Genomic DNA, 11,831 nt, shown 5'->3' on the forward strand with positions numbered 1-11,831 from the left:
ATATTATGAAAATATATTTAATAGCAAATCTAGTGATACTTATTCGGTATTATAAGTTATTATATATTTTATACAAACTTAGCCAAACTTAATTTGTTTCATTTAGGATAAAACTAGAATTGCATTCTTTTCACGATGGAGTACTGAAAAAGAAATCCACTATATAGTCCTCTTTTAAAGACCAACCAAATCTTTTACATGTGACAACTGACTAAGGCGGACACGCCCCACCTATCATTCACCGGGTAAGGAGTTTCAGCACGACGAACAGGCGTCATGCGACGTGGCAGAGTTTCAGTACTATTGCATCCGTTTCAAATTGTAGGTTACTTTAACTTTTCTAGGTTTATAAGCATTATTATGCATCTTAACGTACACTTACTCTAAGTGCATTAAAAAACTATACACTCAAAAAAGTCAAAATATCATACAATTTGAAACGGAGAGAGTGCGAACTCAGGAAGGGCGACCCCTGATCAGGAGTTTCAGCTTACCACACGTCTTGTGTTTTCCCCCGCTTTGATCTTCTCTTGAGATCAGTACCTACCGCACGGACAGAGGACAGCCCTGCTCGATCTTTTCTTGCCTGTTACCTTTTGAGGTTGGCCATGGTCTTCCTAGGATGTCCTTATTTAAGCTCCTATTTGTTTGAAGCTTCCAAAAAGATATTGTTGGTTACAATCCGAATTGAAAAGCTGTTGTTCGTTTAACTTTTTGACTGTCCTTCATTTTTTAAAAAAAAAAAACTAATAGCGCAATGCATGGGTGGGCTCACTGGCATTCACGACCAGCCGATGGAACACAACAAGCAGCCCTAAGAGGGCCCAATAGTGTTGGAAATGCTGACCTCTCTTACTGTACAGTAAAATTGGTCCAATGCCCCATCACTGGTAAGTGATATGTGTAGCTCTTTGTGACATCAATCCAAATCATGAAAACAATCAACTGCTTGAGAGAAAAAAAAAAGATCGAAACAAAAATAGCAAGGCTACATCCTTCATCCTTACACCTTGCTAAAATACACCAATCTGCATTGCCCTCTGTATTCCAAAACCAGCTGGAAGTACAAAAGAAGGCAGAATCTCCATGAACGTAACTCCGGATGCATGCAACACTGCGACAGAAAGCTGAGCCCGAGCTATTTGGCGGCGGCGCTGCCGTTAGAGGTGGAAGGGTGCAGCAGGAAGTCGAGGAGGATTTGGTTGAAGAGCTTGGGATCCTCCTGCTGCGGCAGGTGGCCTGCGTTCGGGATCACCTTCACCGTCGCCTTCTCCCCAAGCTTCCTGCATGTGCATGCAGAATTCAAATGTTCATTACTTGTTTCATCTCATCGGCCATGCGTTAACTAGCATGTTCATTCGGCTAATCAACGTTAAGTTGAGTTGAAGAACCAAATGTTCAGTACTGATTGACTGCCTGGCTGCCTGATTACTGAAGAAATCGACAGAAATTGAGTAAGCAGGAACATCATGAACTTACTCTTTCATCTTGTGCGCTTTCTCGACAGGGAAGATCTGGTCGAACTCGCCCCAGATGATCAAGACCTCCTGCCGTCAACATAGATCGATTAGTTCTGTACGATGCATGATGAGTGCCTGTGTTCATAGTATATAATTGCAGTCACTGGATCGGCGTGCATCTTCAGTGGCGTCAGTAGTTTGATGTACCTGGGGCAGTGGAGTCAGCGGGAAGCCTTCCCCGGTGGTGATTCCCTTGATGAGCGCTATCTTGTCCTCCCTCTTGTCCGCGAAGTACTTCTGCAAATGCAGCATCCAAGCAAGCAGTTACTTGATCTGATCGCATTGCTCTCTGTCTCTGAAGAAACAACCTGATACTGATCAGGCTCTTTTCTCTGCTATGCGATTAGGGGTCAATGCATCCGTGACGCTATGCTTGCGTCATGGTGGCGAGCTAGTCCTAGTACTATGCTTCATGCGAGTGGTGATGATTGGAGTTGTAGGTGGTCGCCGATGTGATTCGCCGCCAAATCTTTTGCTTTGCAATAACTAACTAAAAATATGGGACGACCAGTCAGTAGTTCAGTACCTAACTTATGTGGGCCAGCCCATCACCAAACCATGGGCTGGTGCACTCCATCTCTTATGATGGCCTCCACTTTGGATGGGCTCAGCTCAGCTCAGTCAGGTGCACGCGTATGCAACTATACGTATACGTATACGTACCCGGAGCATGTCGCGGAGGAGGCACTCGGGGATGTACTTGATGGGGCGGTGGGCGCAGATGGCCATCAGCCGCCGCAGCGCCCGGGTGTCGGCGGGGGCCAGCAGCTCCGTCACCTCGCCCACGCCGCTCCTCGCCGCCAGCGCGCGGTCGTCGTCGGCGCCCTTGCACGCGTCCGAGTCGCACAGCGCCACCTTCCCCACCGCCACCGGCGTCGCGGCACCGCGGCCGTGCAGCTCCCGCACCAGGTGGTACGCCACGAGCCCGCCGTAGCTGGTGCCCACCACGTGCACGGTCCGCCCGGCGGCGCCGGGGAGATGGGCTTCGCCGGTGAGAAGCGCGGCGAGGGCGGCGGCCTGGAAGGCGTCGGAGCGAGCGGGGCCCCGCGTGGCGGAGGCGCCGAAGAAGAGGAGCGTCGGGACCACCAGGTCGAAGTGGCGGGACAGCGGACCCGCCTGCGCCGCCCACTGCCACGTCGGGTCCGGGCCGAAGCCGTGGATCAGCACCACCACCGGCCGCGGCGGCTGCTGCTGCTCCGAGGAGGGGGGCTGGAGGAGGGAGGGGTGGGCCCAGAAGTGGATGGTGGTGTCGTCGGCGTCGACGGTGGCGGAGCCGGGGCGGAGGCCCGCCGAGGTGAACATGCGGCGGAACACGGCGTTGAGCAGGGACACCACGCCGAACCCCATCGTTGCTCCCCCTGCCTCTCTGTTAGAGGTAGCTGCTTCTCTTCTCCCTGCAGGCCGGCACGCCCTGCCACTGAACTTTGGCCTAGTAGCCGGAGCAGAGGACTTTGCTCAGTTGTTCTCTTGAGCTTTTCAATGGCAGGTGGTGCATTTTGTTGGGCCGCATCAACTTTAATTTGTTGAGCTTAATTTGTTCTGGTGACCATTATCCTAGAATAAAGTAATTTTGATCCAACTTTTGACTATATATAGGGGTGATGTGTCCCACCTGTCATGGAGCCTACACCCCGCGCCATGGCTTCCACTTTCGACACCAAGAATCATGGAAACTGCACTAAAGGTTCTAGAAGGCCTCGTTGTAGTGCCTACTGCCTAGGGCCATGGGCTTCTACAACTCTACAAGGATTGTCACATGTCGATCTGTCAGTTGGGACATCGATGACATGGTGAGACAAAGTGGCTCGGAAGTGAAGTGTCACCCACTCCTAATCCTATTGGTCTCCGGCCACCTACCGCGCTTGCGGTTGGCGGGAGCCGCAAGCTATCCTGCGGCAGCGGAATGTGCTCTACCAGCAGCATCGATTCCTCGCTAACCTCTGACGACCAGCTTGGCATAATGCAAGCCTTCGCTTTCTCAGGTTTGGCATGGCGTCAGTTGGGTCGCGTCAACTCAGGCTGAACGATCAACTGTAGACATGTAGTATTCACCGAAGACCGACGAGCTATCAATTCTTAGGCTTGACGCGGTGGTGGCATTGAGACGGCATATTGATCACATGACATCACTTGGTTTCGGCCCATCTGTTTCTTCCTCAGGCCGGCGGCCATCATGTCCAAATTTCCGTTCCGGCCCAACAATGAAGCCCAGTTAGGAACAGGCCCATTTCCATTTGGATCCACCCAACTTTTTGGAACACACAAAAAGTTAACGACGCCTTTCTTCCATTTACAGTTGAGGTTAAAAAAACAGGCACACTCAAAAAGAGGAAAAAACACTCACAAAAAGAAAGATTTTTTTTTTGGGTACAAGCAGACAACGACCTATATACCCATGTGATTTGATCACTTCTACAATAATCCTAACGAAGAGTTAATTAACCGCAAAGAAGACAAGAACCAGAGGTTAGACTAGCTAGTAATAGTATACGGGGTAGAAAATTAGCCGACGTGATTGAGCATTAGTGCGAGCACTGAGGTGACACGGTATCAGCAAGTATGCTTTGATTAGTCATTGTTACCGCACTAGGTACCATCGATGCCTACGACCTATATACCCATGTGGCTTGATCTCGGCTACGGTCGGCGAGTAAATTAACTGGGGAAAAGACAAACAGTGGTTAGACTAGGGCTAGAAAGTTACGCGACGTCAATCAAGCACGAATGCGATTTGGCAGTTAATTACTACGTATCAAGTATCATCCATTCCCCCCCTTTGTTAAATAATGGTACTCTCGTTTGCCCATGCCATCGGGAGAAAGTGCACATTCCTAAATTGTGTGTATTACATCCGTTTTCAAATATGTTCACAATAAACTACTCCCCCGTTCCAAATTGTAGATTGTTTTGTCTTTTCTAGGTTCATCGATATTATCATGCATACAGACATACACTATATCTAAGTGAATAGGAAAAACTGTGCACCTAGAAAAGCTAAAATGTCACGTACTACCTCCGTTCTATTTTATTTAATATAGGTTAGTTTTCACTCTCTATAATGTGGAGTGCAGTGGTTGGGGGTGGGGGGTTGGGGGGTGTATTTAAGAATAGAGAGAGCTAGTATAATGTTTTCACTCTCTATTTGTATCTAAATGTGTTTGAATAAAGATTAAAACTAGATATATCGTCATGTGTGTCATTTTATAGAGATATATGTAGATGCCCATTTCATAGTAACTTTTTTTTGTGATCTAATGGTCCTCTTGCTATATCTCGCACGGTAAGTTATGAAAAAATATACTATCAATTAGTGAAATAATGTAGGGAGCTAGTAGCAGCGTACTCTTTAGGGAGCGTTTTCTTCCCGTGTCTTATTTTTAGCACGTGTCACATTGAATGTTTAGATACTAATTAGGAGTAGTAAACGTAGACTATTTACAAAATCAATTACATCAGTGGAATCTAAACGGCGAGACGAATCTATTAAGCCTAATTAAGCCTAATTAATCCATCATTAGCAAATATTTACTGTAGCAACACATTGTCAAATCATGGACTAATTAGGCTTAATAGATTCGTCTCGCCGTTTAGATTCGTCTTATGTAATGGGTTTTGTAAATAGTCTACGTTTAATATTCCTAATTAGTATCTAAACATTCGATGTGACGGGTGCTAAAAATAAGTCAGTGGAAGAAAACGGGGCCTTAGTCCTTGTTAGTCCTAGCTAGTCATCTCATCACTAGTCTTGGTCACCAGTCATTGTTAGCCATACGCTATGCATGCAGTGTGCAGTGTAATTGGTCAAGATGCTGCTCCAAATCAACAGTCAAGCTCATAAGGATTCAAGGGATGTAGCAGGTAAGCACATGCTCCGCATGGACCAGGGCTTACATACATGATACATCCATCCATGCAGACCTGGCTTTGCTGTCCAAATTTTCAAATGCTAATGACCACCTGGGCTGCTACCACTACTGAACTAAACTAACCATTCAGATATAGCTGCACCTGCAGGACGGCTATAGGTAGCCATAGGCTAGGCTGGACTCATCTTAGATCTGCTGTAAAGCGAACGAATTCAGCAAGAGGTCATGGGCACATAGGATAAACAGAAAAGATTAACTTAGCTGTCGCGCGCTAATACTGTCTCGTGCAGCATGTGCGCTGCCTTTACCAATTTTTTTCCTGCAGTAGTTGTTGCCCTCATCCATGGTCGCGCCGACGACGAAGACCTTGGTCGCGTGCATGCTCTCGATCGGTCGATGTTAGGAACGCCAGTGGTTATGCGCTGACAGCCATCGATCAAGGCCAGCATCGATGGTATGTTTTGAAAATTTTCAAATAATAATAAAAAAATTAACTAAATTTTGAAATTTTAATATTATTGGTCCTCTAACAAGGTAAAATTTGAGTTCGTGACTCCACCCTCAGCCACTAATTAGTTGTATGGGCATACAAGGAAATGGGAGTTAGTTCATGCTGAGGAAGTTGGAACTCGAATGCAAAGGCAGCCAGGAAGGCGGGAATTATATGCTTGCAGGAATGATCGAAGCTGCTGTTTCTAGAAAGTAGCTTGGAAAAGGTATGTGGGAGAGAATTGCTAGCTCTGCAATCTGCATACACAAACACAGTCAACTCTCTGCTGAACTGAATTGCGTATCAGCTTTGAATTGCTAGCTCTGTAACTCCATCCTTACACATTAACAAATTTCCGGAAACTAGCTGTCCCCGATACATTTTCCGACATGTGCTTGCGGATTGTGTGTAGTTAAATCTATAGAGAAATTAATTTCACCGAGACTCAAAGACAAGCATAATAGTCTCGTAGATTAACTGAACAAACATATGGTTGATTCTTGACACAAGGTAGCTAGCAAGGTACTTACAGTAACTTTTACCAAAAAAAGAAAAAAAAACTTCTTCTAAAAATAATGGAAATGACAAGAAATACAACTCTTTTTTTTTTTTACCACACCGACAATTGGCTAGTCTAGTCATCTTAATTCAGCTCACACTTGAAGCATGAAGCGTTCGTTTGCCTTAATAACTCGATCATACGACCTATGATTGTCGGGAACGAAACTACGGTTGCGATTCTTGGCAATGAATCAATAGAGCGAGGAGCTCATCGGATTTGCAGGGTACAGTTCACTCTCCCACGCGTCCATGGCACCCGGCACGTCCACGAGGAAATCGGCCGGGTAATCCAGATCATCGAACGAGAGGAAATGGATCGTGTCGCTGTCGCCGACGCTCGCCTCGCTCTCGTCGCCGGAGTTCTGCTGCGTGCTAGTGGTCGACGACGGTGTGCTCTCGCTGCCGCCGTCGCCGGCTCCGTCGAGCACCTGGCAGGCGAACATCGGGAACCGTGCGGGGATGGGCAGAGGCGCCGCTTCGGTGGCCGCATTGGTTAGTTCCGCTTCCGCCTTCTCCTCGGCGGCCGGCGCCGCTGGTTCGGTGCTGCTGCTGCTGCCACCGTCGCCGCCGCCGCCGCCGGACTTGGCCGCGGCGTTGAGGCGCTTCCTGATGCGGGAATTCCAGTAGTTCTTGATCTCGTTGTCCGTCCTGCCCGGCATCCTCGCCGCGATCGCCGACCACCGGTTGCCCAGCGACCGCTGCAGGGAGATGATGATCTCCTCCTCGCGCTTGGAGATGGGCTCCTTCTTCAGGTCCGGGCGCAGGTAGTTCATCCACCGCAGCCGGCAGCTCTTGCCGCTCCTCCTCAGCCCTGCGCATCCACCATTGACGCGGCGTAAGAACAGATTATCATACGCGTTAATTGATGCGAAAATTAGCACTAGATCAGACTAATCTTGCCTGCGAGCTGCGCGACGGAGCTCCAGGTGGAGACGCCGTGGTAGGTGATCTGGGCGAAGAGCCGCTCGTCCTCCTCCGGGGACCACAGACCCTTCCTCTCCTTCGTCGCCTCCGTGCCGCCGTTGCCGGCGCCGGCGGTGTCGCCATGGCTCGGCTTCCGCACCATTGCTAGCTAGGCTGCTAGCTGGTTCCTTAATTAGCTCTGGCTCTGCTGTATTGACAATGGCAAGTTCAGCTTGGTTGATTGGCTGATGCTGTTAGCTACTCATGTGTGTGACTGAACTGCCTGCAGTATATGTATATATATAACATGTCTGCAGAGACAGAGGGCATATGCCTCTGCGCATTAATTTCCCTGCCTGCAGGAGCTAGTAGGGCGCATGCGACCAAGAGCATGCGTGCACCAGATACCAAATCATCGATTCTATTCGCTGCGCTCTTCATGGGTCAGTCTTATACTACGCTAGTATAATGTGTGTGGTTTCAGTGGAGGTCACCATCCATTGTTACCGTGTGTTGTGACTAGCTCTGTGAGCTTTGTGTGCTTATGCGTGCATGTTTATGTCACTTTGCCTACTCATCATGTAGTACATGTACATGTTTACTGGAACGTATTAGGTGCTGTACGTGATGGATGGAAGGATATGATTAGCTTGCGATATGAGAAGATTATTACAGCATCAATGAATGATAGTTGATGTGGCAAAGCCACATTGCCATCCATGCATGAATGTCCAGCTGTTGCTATACATTACATGGCAACACAGGATCTATATACACACACACACACACAGGATATACATGATTATTGTTTCTGATAAGATGCATCTTGTCGGTATGAAAAGGCATTGGGTATTATTAGAGCATCATTTAAATACAGTCAATCATAACCTATAAACCTGGAAACTTTTGACATTATTTCAGAGTTTCAGCATGTGTGTTTTTATAAAAAAACTAGATAATATAAATGATATCATCAGCATCAGCATCAGCATGCAAATGTTATGTCCTCTGTTACTTTGCATTTGCATACCTGTGCAGGGAACGTACAGTTCAGGGGAAGGTGATAACTGATGAGGAGATGGAGTTAACTTGCATCTACAGAAGAGGAGGTTGTTGGTAGTTCATTTTACCCAGCAAAGACTAAATACAACCAATCATGAATCATGCATATATAGGATAATCCGGGTTACATCTAGCACTGGTGGCCAATCTTTTTCTTGAGGAAAAAGTAGTAGCTGCTAATGGTCAAAACTACAACAGTAACATGCATGCATCAAACATCTGCTTCATCGAAAGTGCATTTGGATAAAATTATGACCTCTACCCCAGAAATAGAGTCATCCAATGGCTGATCATAGTCACAAACCTAGGACCATGACCTTTTGTGATCAACCACCCTTTGCCCTTTGGCGGTGATGATCTTTCGCCAAGTTTAATTATGGTCACAATAAACTGTGGACCATCGCCCCTACGTCAGCAACCTTAGGATGTTGCCAACCATTCCATCCTATTAATTCCCGCTACACAGCTCCGGGAAGAGACAAAAAGCATACAACCCTGAGAAAGAGCCAAGTTGCGTGGCAAGTTCATAAAAGGCGGCTATATATGCATACAAACGCCAGGTAAACATGCATGCATCTCACAACTTTCAATTTGCAGCTCTAGACATTTAGCTAGAAGTTCTTGCTTGCTGCTAGCTAGTATGCAAACTATATACACAAACCTTGGCGAACGCAAACATAAGCAATAAGTTGATAAACTTGCATTAGTGCCTAAATTGCGGCCAATAAGCCTGTCACGATGATTTTTGTTGTTGCAAGAGGTCATTATGCCTGGTTTTCCAGCATGTCTGTTTTTTTCAGGACCATTCAGACGTTGGAGCCAGCCCTTGAAATACATCCATTTCAAGGGCTGGTCAGTCCTGGAAATGCATTTTCAAAGCTGATCAACTAACCAGCCCTGAAAATGGTTCATTCTAGCCCCGAAAGTGAGTGTGCCATGGCATCAAGTTCTTGGCTTCTTGTTTTTCTGGAGGGTTACATTTACAACACATATTTTCATTGCCACAAAACTATTGTGGCAGTAGACTACATTATCATGACCTAACTAGTTTTGGCGATACTGACTATATATCTACTAGACTTCTATACATATATAGAGTTACGTGCCCTTGCAATGCGTGGAAAAATTATAAATTCCTTGACCTAATTAGTGGATGGTATTGCCAGTTGCTTGCCACCACAAGTTCATGACATTCAAGGGAAATCGATCCTCTGGCTAGCTCTTGGGCAAGAGGTGGAGTCAAGCAAAGACACAGTTGCATGTTGGACTCTAGGTGAGCCGTCCCATTCCAGAAGGTTAAGTTAACTATGCCAGAATTACCAATATTAGGAACTCGATCCAATCACACGGCTGCTAGCTAGCTATATTCCCTTGACCTGTGTTCCTCAATTATTTAGGTGTGTGTTCAGTGTTAAACAATTCAAGCCTGCATTATGCTTGTGTGGTGATAGGGTTGCATATGCGACAAACTTATGGCGGCCTCTGTTTGCACTCTCAACTAATCTAATAAAACATACGAAATTACACATTAAATTAAAACCTTGTCAGTCCTTTGTTTAGGTTGCAGGCATGAGATAAAATTCTCCAGTGCACATGACCCGAGACAATAGCTAGCCAACCATGATGCAAAGAACTTGCTTAGAATATGATGCAAATGCAACTTGCAAAAACAAACTATACATATGCAGAGCCTGACGTATGCGTGTACATGCATCTGCAGTTGTGCAGCCTGGGGGTTAGCTGCATGCAGTGATGGATCTGGTGCTGCATACATAATTAGACTGTGATTAACTGACGGGAGTGATACTAAATCATTAGCTGACAGAGATTAGTGAGTGTATTAGATGCTCAACATGGCCACTAGCAGCTCGACAGCGAACGAATGGCGCGCGGCTGACATCTGCATCTCCTTTTGTCTCATGCTGCTGCACGCACGCATGCTACTGTTGCGCATGCATATTATTACAAGACATCACAAAAGCTTAGCTAGTTTGGGTGGGTTTGTTTGATTTCGAATTAAATATCATCTATGCAGTCGTCTGCAAATGCCGATAATCGTTGATTGTTTAATTTTCTGCACGAATTTAGCTGCTTTTTTGGGGGCGGTTCTCAATAATGCAAGTGGGCAATATCTGTTGGGGCTGCAAAGTTGAGCTGGTTGCTGGATTTTAATCTAACAATTGTTCTCCTTTTGTTTGCTTGTTGTTCAGGGGTTTTGGCAATCATTTAGGGTGTCACCTGTGACCTTTTCTTAGGTTGGTTGCCTTGTAAGGTAATAGTTGTACCAGAGCTTGTTGTCCAAATAAATAATATATATGGTATATATGTATATGTAGCACGCAGATCTCATACATATTCTAGATAAAAGACATCTGTTTTTTTTTTAAAAAAAAGTGTTGGAAATTGTCTCGGCTCAAGAAACAACCAATATGAACGAATAAGGCGCTCGACGCGCTTTCCATGAACATATTCTTGCATACATGGTCCATTCTCTAGCTACTCTTGGTTGTAGATGTGAACACCACGAATTATCCCAAGTAAAGGTTCATGCACCATGTGCCTCAACCTCAACAGATTCCAAGCAATGATCACATTAATTTTCTTCCATCGATCTTATTGTCACCATTACCTTTTGAGGGGAGATTATTGATCATTATCTGGATAATTACGATCATGTTGCCGGTGGGGCAATAGGATAGTCCATTCATTTTATTTTATTTTATTTTATTTTTTTGCAAAGATGGATAGGATAATTAGTTGAATCTGACGATGCATGGTGGTAGGTAAACGCGGATCAACATGATATCAATTGCCAATATAGAGCTAAGCTAGCTGGTTAGAAAGTTCTTTCTGTGGGAAAAAACAATTACACTATCTAGAAAACAAACACATGGAGTACGATTCTCACCTCTGCTGCTTGGTTTCATTTGCATGATTGGTGGTTGAGTTGGATCTGTTAGATGGCACCAGTAAGGACTAAGGAGCGTGTACCATGAGCCATGCAGTGCCAGATATATTCATACAACTTTATCTCCTTGAAAGCAGCAAAGCATTAGCAAGGTTTTCCTTGGACTGGTATTGTCGGTATTGGTCAAGGTTTTCCCTGGACTAGTACTGCCGGTATTGATCCTTTGACTCCTGTTCTGGTTCCAGCTGGTTAATTATATAAACAAGGATCTGCGATCAAAAGTAAACAACGTATGTAGATCACATGTGTCTGCATGATCAGCTCAAAGATAGTCATATCTTGGTCACTCGATAGCAATGCAACTCCTCAGAGGTCACATGGGATAACATTAATCTGGACCACCACCAGCAGTTCATAAAGTAATTCCAATTAGCTAGAGCTTTAGAATTATTAGTGTGAATCTACCTGTCGTTTTAGCAACACAATTAACACGGTTTTCACTCACATACTGATCTAGACTA

General features: G+C 45.7%; 2 protein-coding genes across 2 annotated transcripts; both read right to left on the bottom strand.

Moving 5' to 3' along the window:
• Positions 1-828: 828 nt before the first annotated feature.
• On the bottom strand, positions 829-3,079 carry LOC117855306 (uncharacterized). Its single transcript, XM_034737617.2, has 4 exons — positions 2,184-3,079; positions 1,668-1,757; positions 1,480-1,547; positions 829-1,283 (listed from the first exon to the last, which is right to left on the bottom strand). Exons 1-4 carry the CDS (start codon positions 2,865-2,867, stop codon positions 1,139-1,141), a joined length of 987 nt encoding a protein of 328 aa, XP_034593508.1. The 5' UTR covers positions 2,868-3,079; the 3' UTR covers positions 829-1,138.
• Positions 3,080-6,349: 3,270 nt separating this feature from the next.
• LOC117855813 (uncharacterized) lies at positions 6,350-7,776 on the bottom strand. Its single transcript, XM_034738200.2, has 2 exons — positions 7,338-7,776; positions 6,350-7,248 (listed from the first exon to the last, which is right to left on the bottom strand). The coding sequence occupies exons 1-2, from the start codon at positions 7,501-7,503 to the stop codon at positions 6,629-6,631; spliced, it is 786 nt and encodes a 261-aa protein (XP_034594091.1). The 5' UTR covers positions 7,504-7,776; the 3' UTR covers positions 6,350-6,628.
• Between the last annotated feature and the right edge of the window lie 4,055 nt (positions 7,777-11,831).

The sequence above is a fragment of the Setaria viridis genome, chromosome 5, assembly GCF_005286985.2.
Source record: "Setaria viridis chromosome 5, Setaria_viridis_v4.0, whole genome shotgun sequence".
NCBI classification, from domain to species: Eukaryota; Viridiplantae; Streptophyta; class Magnoliopsida; order Poales; family Poaceae; genus Setaria; species Setaria viridis.